This window comes from Hippocampus comes, unplaced genomic scaffold, assembly GCF_001891065.2.
Source record: "Hippocampus comes isolate QL1 unplaced genomic scaffold, H_comes_QL1_v1.1 scaffold7, whole genome shotgun sequence".
NCBI lineage: Eukaryota > Metazoa > Chordata > Actinopteri > Syngnathiformes > Syngnathidae > Hippocampus > Hippocampus comes.
The window spans coordinates 9,440,261-9,454,790 of record NW_017842060.1 but is presented as its reverse complement, the minus strand read 5'-3'; the positions used below and the strand labels follow the sequence as shown (position 1 = coordinate 9,454,790).

At 39.6% G+C, this 14,530-nt stretch overlaps 2 protein-coding genes across 4 annotated transcripts; one reads left to right on the top strand and one right to left on the bottom strand.

Moving 5' to 3' along the window:
• Positions 1–170: 170 nt before the first annotated feature.
• On the bottom strand, positions 171–11,050 carry gtf2e2 (general transcription factor IIE, polypeptide 2, beta). The gene is made up of 8 exons (XM_019862401.1): positions 10,828–11,050; positions 8,741–8,921; positions 4,145–4,227; positions 2,512–2,619; positions 2,229–2,411; positions 2,035–2,128; positions 1,548–1,663; positions 171–750 (listed from the first exon to the last, which is right to left on the bottom strand). The coding sequence occupies exons 2-8, from the start codon at positions 8,898–8,900 to the stop codon at positions 631–633; spliced, it is 864 nt and encodes a 287-aa protein (XP_019717960.1). The 5' UTR covers positions 8,901–8,921; positions 10,828–11,050; the 3' UTR covers positions 171–630.
• Positions 4,255–8,091, top strand: smim18 (small integral membrane protein 18). Of its 3 annotated transcripts, none has more exons than XM_019862404.1 (4): positions 4,255–5,202; positions 6,411–6,492; positions 6,587–6,604; positions 7,430–8,091. In XM_019862404.1, exons 2-4 carry the CDS (start codon positions 6,462–6,464, stop codon positions 7,768–7,770), a joined length of 390 nt encoding a protein of 129 aa, XP_019717963.1. In that variant the 5' UTR covers positions 4,255–5,202; positions 6,411–6,461; the 3' UTR covers positions 7,771–8,091. The 3 variants fall into 3 exon arrangements, with proteins under 3 accessions (XP_019717963.1, XP_019717965.1, XP_019717964.1); XM_019862406.1 differs by having other exon boundaries at positions 4,258–5,202; positions 6,411–6,455; XM_019862405.1 differs by lacking the exons at positions 6,411–6,492; positions 6,587–6,604 and having other exon boundaries at positions 4,263–5,202.
• Positions 11,051–14,530: the final 3,480 nt, after the last annotated feature.

Sequence of the window (14,530 nt, the reverse complement as noted above, 5' to 3'; positions counted from 1 at the left end):
CCAATCAATTTTGCCCAAAATGTGTGCGCATGGCAGTTTCTACTGAAGCTTCATGTTACACCTTACACTTGAACACTGCCGCCTTGTAATGCAGCAAATCTAGTATCTTAGTGCATATTTAATTCGACAAAACCTACAATGCATCACAACAGACAATTTAGAAGACCTTAGAAAGAAATGTAGTATTTTATTAAAAGCAGGATGGAATGGCCCCGCAAAGTAAAACAACTGAAGTATTAGCTCATGTTGACATCAAATATGAGCCATGCTGGAATGACATCTGTGACGCACAACAGAATTTTTTCTTCTGCGCGTTTTTTTTTTTTTTGAAAGTGAACTATCAGTATAGAACTGTATTTAAGAAGCGTTGCAGAAAATATCTTCTATACACAGATTTTGTGTTAAAGTATAATGAAGAAAAGCTATTGACACACATTTCAGCCTGGTTTTGTTTGTAAAGTGGTGTTAGGCCCTTCAACGATGGCTTTGTCCGGAAAGATTGATATCCTGTTATCAAGCGTCCTTCTGGCTCAATAGCTAAAATGGATACCACAAAGCAGTCACTATTCACAAGGGCTGCAAAATAAGCTAATACAGTATTTGAGCCGTCCGCTTTCCAAGTGTTTGATTTCACTTTTTGACCGGCACACCATCTGCGTAGTCCTCCAATACTCCTGCCAAATGGTTGTTGTGGGTCTTGAAGTGTCTCTTTCGCTGACCAGATTGCTTCTTCCTCTTTTGAACTGGTAACTGCAGGGAGCACAGAACAGTCAGCGCAGTTATGGCAGTGATGTTTACAACAAATGTTTGCAGTTCATTCATTTCCAGTGAAATACGAGAGGCAATCGAAGCTTCAGCGGAAAGGGGCTTGGCCGGACCTCTCGAGGCAGATGGGCTCAGAAATCCATCTTTCCGAGCTTCAGGCCGATTAGATTGTGTCCCCTCAAAAAGTAATGGGGCCAATCACCATCTTTTAATGTTGGCTTCAAATTATTCATTTACAATTGCGGGTGTGCATTTGCAAGTTCCAGTGATGGACTAATGGCATTCGAAGTAATGGTGTTATTTTTTGGGGGGAAATGTGCAATCTAATAATCATTTGAATCATGATAACACCATGCCTGCCAAATTTTGTGAGGTGCTACTTCAATTAATAGATCATTGAATCTATTTATCAGACCATCGATATTCCTTCATGGAGTTGCATGATATTCCTACAGAAGTGATGATTGGCTCAGGCAGTGTTAAATGTGTTGTAAGCCAATCAAGTCTACTTGGCGGATGTTGACAAACGAGAGCAACGGTGACTCCGCTAGTTCCTTGTGAATCCACACCTTAAAGTAGTTTAACGAATAATAAATTACAATGTCTACCAATTTTGTTTATAAGTCCAATCAATATCCAATAAAGTGACCATTTATACAGTTGGCATTTTTCCCCTAAAAAAAGTAATGCAATAGTTACTTTTTCCAGTAACTTTTTATATTGATTAAGGAGTAATTTAGGATTTGGAGATCAAATTGATTCGAAACCAGGAAGATACTGACCACTTTCTTTGGCCCCGATTCTTGCATGGAAGTGATGCCTTGCTTTTTCAAGTACTCTTCAATCTTTTCTTCATCCATGGAATCAACTGGAACACTCCTCCACAGTTTCTGAAATTCTACCATGAGAGATTCAGAACAAAAGATGATTTTGACCGAATTAATAAAATATGTTACACTAACAGAACTGAGGCATTGTTAAAACAGTTTTCCATTTTGTGGTAGAATGTTACCTCTTATGTTACAATTATGAAACCATAGTATTTATATTAAAATATAAATATATTTTGATAGGTATTGTCAGAGTTTTTCTCGGACAGGTATAAATACTTATTTTATTTTCACAATCCTTGTCAAATGATAAGGATTGTGAAAAAAAAACAAACATTTTCTATACCGCTTGTCCACTTAACTTCAATTGTTACTACCTATAACAACAAAAAAATTTGACTGCGCAGACGCACACAAAGAGCCATGTAAAAACACTGACCTTCATCCACCAGAAATTGGCAGTGTTTATCGTTGTAGAACAGAATCTTCCTCTTATCTGGTCTTGTCACAAATGTGATCTGATCCCCCAATGCCTGAAAACATTTGAGAATTAATTTTTGTGAAGCGTGGTAAAAATGTAATTTGCTGTTCAAGGAAATGACCATCATGAGGGGGATGTTTGATTGGACTTACCTTGATGGCCTTCGCCGAGTTGGGGAGCCCCTCCTCCACTTCGTCCAGCAGCACTCCTCCCAGGCCTAGCTGGTCATGTTTGTCCAGCAACCTCAATAAAGCTTTTTTATCCTTCAGGTTGTACTTGGGCTTGAAGCCATATGTGCCATCCCGCACCTCAATTTTTGGATTACTGACCAAAGCCTGCAGCGAGGAGAGAATAGCATTAGTGAGTATTTTTACTCTTAGAACTCAGCAAAGACAAGTGAACGACAATACTTTGGATAATGTTGTGTATACAGACCTCAGTCATGAGCCACTGCTTTTGTTTCATGCTAATGTCGAGTAGTTTGGTCTCGTCCAGAATTTCCTCTAATGTTAGGAAGTGCGTGTCGCCATTCTGATGTCTGGTCTGTGAAACCAGAACATGTCCGCACATAGTTGAACGATAAATTCAGTTTAGTACACAAATTCACAGATTCTAAAACTACAGAAGAAGTATTCCTAAGACTAGCAAGAGGATGAACTAAAGGCCCATGTCAATTCGTACCCAAGGTTTAAAAGCCCAGTGCTGACAGATGAGATATGAAAAGGATTTTGGGAGCAGATCAGCGAGTTTACAAAAACAATAACCCATCACCGATCCGTTCACGAGCTGGATAAATTTGTGGATCCAAAAACCTGATTTATTTACTATATACTTTAAAAAAAACAATGTAATTGAAAGGAGGCACTTTATTTGGAAGGGGACTCTGTACTGTATTAGGCTTTACACAATCAGGAGTTTTAGGGCCGATCACAGAGTTAAAAAAAAAAATCCAAACAGACCATCGATATGCAATATGTGTATTATTTTTTTTTTAAATTTACTGTACATTAAAAATGTTATCAAAAAGAATCAAATAAATGAATAATCAAACCAAGGAATGTGATTTGAATATTAAAAAAAGCAAAACTTGATTTTTAGTACTGTAACAATGTAGCTGCTTTCAAAACGTAATAAAATATCACTGAATACTTTTACTGGAACCTTTTGAAAAATTTTATGAAGAACCTATCAATTTATGTGTTGGAACTCCTGATTTTGTACAGCAGTCATACTCCATTGATTGACAAGGGGCTTTGGCATGCATGTATTTCTTGAAGGCAAGACAAGATAACAAAAGGAGCAGTGAGTGTGCTGTTGACAGTGACAAGATCGCCATTACGCCTGCAGAGACAGTGACGAGGTCACCATTACGCCTGCTGAAGTAGTAAGGGAGTGTGTGTGCAGTTGTCATGTTTGCACTGTGGTTGAGAGGAAAGACAATTCATCTGTGCTGTATGTTGAACATAGAGCATATTTTACAATAAAGCTGACTTTGACTTTATTTCGTATTTCATTGATTGATCAGTGAAATAAAAACATTACGGCCCATCAAAAAGAAAATGTGCATTACATGCAAAATAGAGGCTGATTCAATCCAGCCGATCAGATCTGTGTTAAATCTAATCAAATGCCCATATTGCAGGCAATCTGTCAATTTGAGTCAGGTTATGGGATGCTTCTGTGGAGCAACAGCATGATCAACAAGCTGTTTGTGTCCCCAGAGAAAAAAATGGTTTCTAATATGCTGAATCACAGTGGACTCCAACAGCAAAGTCAAGCTTTACTTGTTTGATGGTTATTGCACACAAAAAAAGCCATTTTCACAAAGCTGGAATATGCCTCAGCAAACAAGAACCATTTATTTAAATGATTACCTCTCTGACGGCATCAATCAAGACTGTGCAATACTATGCCTGCGTTTGAATTATTGACAACTTTTTCCACCGGATCTCATTAGATTGTGCAAGGACGGCTCATCCGAATATTGTGGCAGTGGGTACGATACATCTAATATTACTGTTACATCGAGTCGCTATCGTTCAGGGAGGTCAAACAGTTTCCATCTTACCTTCATGTAATTGACTATCTTTGCAAGACAACCAAACTTGTATCCAGAGCTAGTTTTAATGTTGAAAGTGCCATTGCTAGACTCTGTAAGGAAAGTCGAGAAAAAAATTGGATTAGATTCAGTAAAATGCCATCAATATTAACTACTAGAATCTCCAGAAAAGTTGTAAGAGTAGTGTTATCAGTAAACGAGAAGTGACAACCAGCGGCCGTAGCAGGAAGTGAAAATGGTTGATTGAACAGTACCAAATAGTATAACTCTCAGAAAACAGTAAGGAAATGAGATAAAGTGTATGGAAGTATATCAAACTTGGAATCTTACTGTGGATTGATAGTTGTGTGTTACTTCAATTGAATTTTAACAAAAGCTCAGTGATAGGCTAAAAAGAATGAAATGGGGGCATTCATAGTTCAGAAGAATTAATAAATTACTGATGTGCAAAATCAATCAACTTGACAACCTCTATGATTTGTACTTTGGAATAATCGCATGACACGCAGTTGACGCAAAATTGAAGTGTCTATTTGATGGCAACCAGCAGACGCGTTGATTCAGTCGAAACACATTTGCGTTCTCAAGAACATACATCATCATATCATGCTACAATTCACTTTAAACTCACTCATATAATAATGAATTCTGTGTAAGCCTTCGCGACTCGTCCCAATATGTGCCGAGAGCCCAATGAAAAATCTCAGCCCATGGAGACTGCAGAGACGTTCCAATCAGAGCAGAGAGATGCAGTGATTCATGAATGATGAACAAAGTGGGCGGGAGCAACAACGACTGTTGAGCCGCTCATGGGCAGGCTGCTGGAATTGTGACAGGCCGGGTGACAAATGGGTCGGAGACAAAGCCAGGGGAAAAGAGCCAATGACTGAGAGGAGACCGTTCTCAGCCATGAGGCTTTGCAAGGAGCGGCGGCCGGTGCTGCATGAGAGCTCAGAGGCGGAGTGAACGCAAAGGGAGGGAGGAAGCGGAGGAGAGGATATAGGTGGGGCAGCGAAAGGAAGCGAGAGCATCTATTGACTTGCGTGATTGCGACACCACATAAGCAGGTGGGTTTCTTCTCTTTTTTTCCTGTTGTGTGGGGTTTTTTTTGGGGGGGGGCAGGAATGTGTGGCATGCAGGCTGTTCTCAGACTACGCGGCAAAGGAGGTTTCATATCCAGAGTAATATTTACGTCCGAGCAAAAATGGATGAAGAATGAAAGCCAGCCATGCTTCCTGTACATTGAGGCCAAGATGGAACATGCACACTATAAAATAAACATGAATGCGTCCGATCGGTCTTCAACGAGGCTGCCAAGCATGAATGCGCACTCGTGTGCACGTCGAGGTGGAAACTGAAGCCCTCACTGACAAATCAATGATGGAGAGACAGCTGTGAGGAGCCAGGCCGATGAGAGATGGTGCGTGAGTGAAAGCCAACTGCCAAGTGTGTGTCCAGACAAGTGGGTCTATAGCGCTTTTGAGAGGACTGGGGTGGGGCTCACTTCGGTTCAGCAGATGCATTGGTATAGTAATGTGGTATTTTATAAGTTTCCTTAGTTGAGCTACATACTATAATCAGAACCAATGTAAAAACAGCGCATACACAACAACAAACAAAAGTGCATTGGTTTGCCAGGATAAAGCGAATACAAGCCCACTGGAAATGTAGTTACCTTGAGTATTCCCTTTCTCTCTCGAAAATGTATTATTATAGTAGATTTATTTACTTACATTCAAAGAAAAAGTACATTTTAAAAATTCTGTTTCAAAAATATTTCTTACACACGCTATTACACACATTTGCAAACATGTACGACGGCAAGCAGTAGTTCTTTTATTGAACCATTTAAAAAACCTTGAAGGCCTGTCTCCCATGCAACAGCCTCTTTAGTGTCCATGTATAATTACGAGTAATGTTTTTAATTTCTTGATTGTATGATATCATTTTCTGTCAAGTCTCTAAATGTTACTGTACATAGTGAAACTTGATTTGAGGAATATCGTGGCAGTCAGAAAAATCGCAGATCAATCTGTTCTTCTTACCTGTCACTTCAGTAAATAATGTAAACTTGTTTTTACAAGTAGGTTTGATTCTGATTCATTGTTTTGCCTGACATAAAAACATTATCATTCGCCAGAATTGACGTTGATGGTACATCAAATGCTTGAGCTAGCAGGAGTATTTGTTTCGGTAAACAAAGTAACTTGAAAATTAGGAATAGAAAGTTGGCCAGCATGTTGACCAATGGTTTTATTTTTCTTTTTTTTCTGAGGCCTAAGCATACAGCTTCTTGAACCTACGGTGGCTTCTACCACAGGTGATCATGTTATTGTTTCCGTTCACATGGAAAAATGGTATTTCCAGTCATAGACTCATCATAATGAAAAACATATGTTACAACAAGAGGCACCTGCGATTACCCCTTTTTTTTTTTAAATCTCGTTTCAGGAAACTGGGTCAGCTGCAGTACGTGACTTTCCATGTCTTAGTGTTATGTGTGTCAAGTGGGTAGGATGTCTGTCTGGATGTCTGTATTTCGAGGTATATGTGTGTGCATACGCTGGCAGACTGAGGATTTTGAACAGTCGTAATTCGCTCAAAAGGAAAAATTTTAAAACGGCGGGCCTGTGAATAAAACGGGAAATTTGGCTTGATGTTTCAATGTATGGAAGTTAACTTTTAACCAACCATCTTCTCCTACTTATCCAATCCAGGGCCACAAAAGCCATGGAAGCTGGAGGTTGGATCTTTTTGTGCATATTGACCGACATTCATCGGTTTTCAAGTGAACAAAATATCTAAACTAGAGATGGGTGTGATGTATAGCTGTATCAAACTATCATGCTAAGAATAAGTTTAAGTGTAAAAGCAGATTAGTAAGTAAAAAAACAAACAAAAAAAAAAAACAAACAACTTAATAATCATAAGAGTAAAAGTACATTTTTATCTACTTGCTAGAGCATAAATACAGCATGTATTGACAAATTGTTTATATTCAATCAAATCTCAGTGTCTGTTCCACGCGGCAACCGCCCAGAGCAGCACTTCAGTTTAAGTGTTGTAGTGGGGAGTTATGTACACACAAAAACATTCAGCAAAATGAGCACTTAAATAAAACTGCAGCAGTCCATGAAGGAGAGAAACATTGACATCGATCAATGTCAATACAAATTACAATAGCAATGTATGTATCGATATTGCGGTTTATGGCTCGATGGGGCCCATCTACAAATGATGTCTTGTAGCCAGAGGCAAACTGGAAAATAACTTTCCACTTCTATTTTCATCCAGGAGCCATGGCCAACATCACAACAACGAACGCCACCAACAATCTGCCCTGGTACCCAGAATCCGTTCCTCTCTCCCAGGTGCCCCTGCACCAAGGCTGGAATGTGGCCTGCTTCGTTATCATACTGCTGTTCATCCTCACCGTGCTCTCTCTGACGGCCTTGGCCCTGCTCTATGAGCTCCTGGACTGCGGCTGCTTTGCCAAAGAAAAAACGCAGCAGCAACAAGAACAACAAGAACAACAACAAGAACAACAGCAACTCCAGATGGTGGAGTCAGGCAACTGCAGCAATCTGGTGACCGACATTTCCATTGAATCTGAACCTCACACGGAGGTGGTATAGAAGCGGAGCGGGAAAAGCATTTAGGGCTTCAAAAACTCAAGAACCAGTCAAGATCAATTCAATGGACAATAAAAAGATAAATGCAACTCTTCACTGACAAGTTGTCTAGATTCCTTTTACACACACCTTAGTACGAAAACAAAAGCAAAAACACACTGTAAATTCATGACATTCACATTGCTGTTAACTCTCTCACACGTTTCAGTTCACTAGCTATGGATGAATCCAATCATAATAAACCGGCAAGTCTTACTACAAACAGCTAATCAGTGGAATGTTGCTTACCTGTTAAGTTTTGGTTAAAAAAACTTGGCATACTAGAAAAAAAAAAAAAACTGACTGCAATTTTGGAATTAGCATGTCAATTTTTTAAACTCTTGTAAAGTGTCTGAGTACGATGAAAAGCGCATTCAAAATTAAATGTATTATTATTCATTCTTGTTTTAAACAGCATAAAAATCTAACTGAACAGATTTGATTATTATTGCTGCTGTTCCCCAGTATTATTTATGACTGTTTTTGGGTTGATCTGTAACATGTCAGAAAATAGGCAAAAATTATGCTAATTGTATTCTACAGTGAAAGCAAGCATTTGATTTTGATTCAACAAAGTCTACATAGGACCATGGAAGTCGGAGAAAATATATTGTTGAGAAACTGAAATTCCAAGGATTTTGACAATTTCAAAATAAAAAAGCTATTGAAATGATTCATTGATTATCCAAAATGATTAATCGATAAGTTATCGATTCATTGATCAATCGCCGCACCTCTACACCCGATTTCTGTATCCAAAATAATCAAATTCTTGGATTTGTTTAGACAACTTCTGTATGACAAACATAATAATGTAAATGGTCATATTTTAAGGACAAATGTGGATCGTGCAAGGAGTAACACTGAGGGATATAAAAGTTTAAAGCACAATGCAAGCAAAAAAGTACTTTCTGTTGGTCTCATGATCGCTCACCAGCACTCGGTTTAGAACCCGATGAGCCTTCCTTTTCTATTCTGGGCTTCTTTTTCTTGTGTGATCCAGAATCCGATGCAGCTGGCCTCTTCTCAACAACCGGCGTGGATAAAGCTCTCTTCTTGAAGAGCTCCCTCTCCCTCAGAAGAGCAGGATCCATTCTGAACAATTGTCAAAATATCTGAACAGAACAAAGTGAAATGCATTCATATTTATTCATACGTACACTTTGTTTCATTACCTCATGAGTAACTGAAGCTGCACCGTAAATATGTGAATAAATCAAGACATTTAAGACTGACTATAGAGATTACTCCAGTGATCAAATTTGAATGTTAACAAGTCCAGACAGGTCCTGACAGCAACCGCCGCCTATTCTGAAACTCTTTGTGGCCATCGAAGGTTTCCAACTGCTGAGTTGACCGCAACGAAGCAAGATGCTAAAGCTAATACTTGCCCTAGTGAGGCTCGGTCCCATAGAACAGGGGTCCCCAACCTTTTTTGCCCCACGGACCGGTTTATGTCAGACAATATTTTCAGGGACCGGCATTTAAGGTGTGGCGGAAATAATACAACAAAATAATATGGTATGAGCTGCATGAAAACTGTGGTGTTTTCGAAATATAATAATAAACACAAGGAGCGTCTAATCTGGCCGCAACACTCCAATCGCTATGGCAATGTTTAATGCCTTCAAAATACGATACAACGCGAATTCAAAGTGCATGAAAATGACCACTCACCACAGCACCGAGCTTGATTTTCTGCAACCAGACGGTCCCATCTCGGGGTAATAGGAGAGACAATGACACCGCTAAGGCCGCCGTCATTTGCGATCTCCAGCAGTTTTTTTACTCATTTTGCGAGCTCCGGTGTTTGTTTTTAGCCTAATTGGTCGCGTTATGGAGAAGCGTGGCTTGACGTGTGTCAAGCTGGACACAGACGGATGTAACGGAGAATCCGGTAAGTTTTCAAAATAAAACATCTTTCGTATTCCGAAATAAATAAAACGGAATTAAGGCAAGTTCTTTCTGTGCGGCCCGGTACCAAATGCCCGGCGGACCGGTACCGGTCCGCGGACCAGCGGTTGGGGACCCCTGCCATAGAAGGCAAAGCCAATGCATGTGCACAGAAAAATAAGCCACAGTTTGCTCAATTCTCAAACACCTTTCATGAGGCAGATTTTAATTTTTATTTTTTTGTCAATGCCAAAACTTGCCACTCTGTTCCCAGAGTGCATTGCGTGGCGCAATCCTTTTAATTAATGGAGTTGAGAATGTTAATCCTTGTTATATATGTGTGTTTCTGTTACCAGTAGCTGAATGCGTGTCCTATTAAAATTCTAGAACTTTTCACTGTTTTTTCTATAAACTCATGTTGACAATTATTGTAAGAAATCACAAACACGCTAATTCACGGTAATTTTACCAAATTTGCTATTTCATAAGTGTATATCAAACGGGTAGCCCTTGTTGTTAATCAGTCCCCAAAAGTAGCTTTCACTTTCAAAAAGGTCAGTGACCCCATTCTGTGCAGCATATTAATACAATCTATACTACTTAAAAGAGCAGATAAAAAGATGAGCACCAGTACATTTAACCATGTTATTGGTTCATCATGTAATGTTCGAGAGAGGTGATATGTCGCCTTGTTAATACTTGAATTAATCTGTAGCAAGACTGCATGCAAACAAGCGACGTATCATTATACAAACATAAATAAAAGGAAGACTACGAAATAATATCAGCCAAATAATGAAATTAATCCAAGGTAAAAATAAAGAAATACATAAAAATACATTCAGGAAAAAATAATGTAGTTCACGGCAACGTTTGAGCTTAATTAGGCATACTATTACGGTTGCAAACTGAGGTTTATTAAAATTAGCTCGTTTAAATCTAGCTACAGATGTTTGGTAAATGTTAATAATATCGCGCCAACTAAATTCTCCAGACAACCGTCTAACCGTGCCCGTTTTATAAACGACAAACAAACAATCAATACGCGTCCAGTAAGCAAACGATAATGGCTTGTCAGTCACTTAGGCATTGTTCTTAACCTAATGTTAGCAAAACTAGTGCGCTTACCAGACGGACACTTCTGTTGCTCTCCGGGGTTTAGTCCGGGAGGGCGACCGTAAAAGTCGTCCTTTTAAACTCAAACAGCAATTTGCTACTGCGCCTTTTGTTCCTGTTGAAATGTCTGTAAGACTTTATTGGACAACTTGATAAACGTAATGAATTGTTTGGTTTGCGTTGCTTCCGTTTGGGTTCCCCTTACTTCTTCTTCTACTGCGGCTCAGACGTGACGGTTAACAACTTTTGATCACATCAGTACCTCCTACTGGCGATGCGTGTGTATCGCAATACTAATGTCCGTCGTTTGTGCTATACAGTGCTGTGAAATAGTATTTGACCCCTCCCTGATTTCTGTGTTTTTTGCATATTCATCACATCTAAAGGTTTCGGTTCATCAAACTAATTTTAATATCACACAGAGACTACCTAAGGAAATACAAAACGCATTTCCTAAATGCCAATTTCATTTATTAAGGCACAAAAATGGTTTCCATTGATTTTCATGAACCAATAATCACCATGCGACAGTACAAATATGTTTTTTAGTACATCTAAAGTGAATAAACTAGAATGAATATTTTTTCGTGTATTGCTGAATCGATGAGTTTTTCAGTTTCATCCAGGTAGTTGGGTATCACCCCTACTGGGAAGTGCATTGGAATGCAGCATCTCCATGTGTGTCAAGGATTAAAATAAAATAATAATAATAATAATCATGATAATCATAATAATATCAAAACATTTATTACAATTATTTTCAATTTTAGTTTACTAGTCTGTGCGTTTTAATGATTTTTTCCCCCACTATGTCATTGTTCAAATTGCTTAATTTGCGAATTTCCTCTTGAAATACGGGGTGCGACATTGAGCAGCCACCCTCAACTCACATTGCACGATTCCACCCGAATGCAGAAATGGCACAATACAATAGCCCCTTCTCCGGGAGACAATTACCAAGTTCTCGTTTTCTCTCCACCTCTCCAATGTAATGTTTTTAGACACGTTAATATGCATTCTGTTTTTGTTTTTTTTCAGAGCCAGGCGAATGTATTTAATACATGTATGTTGCATACGTATGTTTTTCTGTTGATCATTTTTCTGCGATATAAAACAGACAAGATTCTGCCCCCATGTGGTCGGCAGCCAAAGGTGGACATTCGGACACAACCATGGATTTAGATATGAATTCACTATCAATAGGCCACTCGCGGCCTCATTACACGTCACTGAATAACAATATTCATCTATTTTTTTTGTGTCACCTAACCTGTGTGATTATGCAGTTGTACTTAATGTTTTGGCAAGTGACTAGGCCGTACAGGTTTTAAGTACCGGTACTTCTTTAGACCACTGGTGTGACAAAAAGGCTATTACTTCCCAAAGTATTTATATTCATGTGCCTGTATTGCATTTTTGTCTCTAATCATTTCTGCACATTGATCAGTAAATATGTCGGCACCTTGCATAATAGCTTACGAACATGTACTGACACGGAGACCCAACGAGCCATAACTTCCCCTCTCCAGATATACTGCTGCTGTTGTTAGACTCAGTGCATCAGTGCAGAAAGCTGGAACTGCAAGTTTGCTGACTGCCAAATGTGCTGCTGGGTAATGAGGTGGGGGAACAGGTGAGACGAGGCCACCGACTATCCAGGTCACTAAAAGCAAATAGAGAACCCAGCATGTTCAAGAAGCAGAAAGTAAAATATGAGCCGCAAAGTGCAGCAGTGTAAAGAGTGAGGAAAGAGGCTTAAAAAGCAAATTTGATCTCTGTTGGTGCACGATGCACATATCCATGCATACATTTTGTGGCAAAGAATGAACCTTTAGGCAAAAGTGCGCAAAATGGCGGCTCACTTAAGGCTTTGGTGAAAGCATTAAAAACATCACAAAAGCAAAATGCAAGCGTTTAGTGATATAAATGGGCCACGGGCAAGCTAATTATTGTAAGCAAGCTGCAGATGTTTCATTCTAAGCTTAGAATGAGTTCAATATCTAAATACGTGATCATAAATGCTGATATATTGATCGCTTGTCTCATATTCATCTTCATTCTCCAGTAGTCAAACTCAAATGCTTCTTGGCCAAGTGACGTCTCACATTTCCCCAACAGAGGAAAGTTTGGTCATCTGTCCTGTAAAATGTGAAATTTTGAGAGAGTTTAATTCCCAAGAGCAATGGTGTTTCTACAACCAGAATTTATGGTTGATGTATTGTAGACTATAAAAGTGTCAACTTCTACTTTTGTAAACATCCTCACATCATCCTCCGACAGTCTGGTCCTGATATAAGTGACTATTTTATGTCCAGTCCTTGAAAAACAAGATGAAACATGCCTCCATATGTTCCTCCAACTTTCACAGATTAATATAGATCAGAAATCAAATTAGCATCGCCAGAATTCCAAATGCTTGTTATTCGACAGGTCAGGCACAAGAATGATTGAGTCTGTGCAGCCTACTTCAGGCCCTAATTCATAATGAATGAAACACTGTCAAGTCACTGCATAGACTGCACGCGGGAATGAGGGAGACCATTTAGACATCAGAGAATATGAAGACTTATGAAGTGGCAAACATTAATTATTCTGCATTGGAGTGCTGGTCCTCATTATTTCAATTGCAGTCACTTTTGAGCCACAAAAACTTGGTCATATCAAGATACAAGCACTGCCAATTAGAGTGATGATGTAACCAAAGCAGAGAATGAATTCAATTCACTTTCTGTGTCAGCGTGGGCTCTTTATTCCCCCGTGGAGGTTGAATGTTCACTTTGTGTTTCACAGCTACAATTTGCCATGAAGGGTCATTTCTGAGCAGGGAATGCATTTTCAAACACATTATGCATTCATGTGTGTGTGAATGAGGGTGGCGGATAGCATGTGTGAACGAAAAGTGAAGATACCGCACCAACTAGCGAGAGAGGTCCATCCATCCCTTTTCGATACTCCTTGTCCTAGAATGGTGGCTAGCCCACTCATTAGGGTCTGAGTTAAGGTCGACCTATCACTGCTCCACCTTATAGTGGTCCCCAGTCAATTACAGGGCACATACAGACCACCATTCACACGATCACCCATTTCCATGGACAGTTTAGTAATCTATTAATAATGTCCTTTTTTATGTGAAAGAGAAGTGGAGTAACTGGGGTCAGGGGGGGGGGGATTCACACAAGCGCGGGGAAAACATGCGAAATCCACACAAGAAGGCTTGAAAACGAGATTCACACCCCGAACCTCAGAACCATGAGACAGAAGTGCTAGAGTGAGAGAATTGAGGTCGGAAAGATTAAACCAACCAGAGGCATCCCCAAGGGATTTACAGACACATGAAAAAATACCGCATTATGCGTCACCTCTTCAATGCCGCAAATTGAAAATGTGATTTTGCTGTGCCCCTGTCAGTCATGGGCCCTTACAATCGTTATCGCCTTTCTTCCCCTCATGACGCCCCTTCAGTCAACTAATGAAATTCTGCATGAAGAAGAGGCGTGAAAGTGACAACTTTCAATAAGAAACTGTGTGTGTGTGTGTGTGTGTGTGTGTGTGTGTGTGTGTGTGTGTGTGTGTGTGTGTGTGTGTGTGTGTGTGTGTGTGTTCCCTGTCAGCACCTTGCTGACAGTTCAATATCTCAAGTGAAGTTTCAAGTGAAATCACCTGGTGTGTACATATGAAGGACATGACTGCACACAAATACTTGACAGGATCAGTT

What these genes read in the sequence shown, in the direction of transcription:
- smim18 (XM_019862404.1), top strand. Translation starts at nt 6,462, where the DNA reads ATGTTATTGTTTCCGTTCACATGGAAAAATG.
- gtf2e2 (XM_019862401.1), bottom strand. Translation starts at nt 8,900, where the DNA reads ATGGATCCTGCTCTTCTGAGGGAGAGGGAGCTCTTCAAGAAGAGAGCT. An exon ending in AGCAGTGGCTCATGACTGAG is followed by an intron (nt 2,412 to 2,511) that starts GTCTGTATACAC and finishes TCCTCGCTGCAG; the next exon opens with GCTTTGGTCAGTAATCCAAA. An exon ending in CCAATTTCTGGTGGATGAAG is followed by an intron (nt 1,664 to 2,034) that starts GTCAGTGTTTTT and finishes CTCTCATGGTAG; the next exon opens with AATTTCAGAAACTGTGGAGG.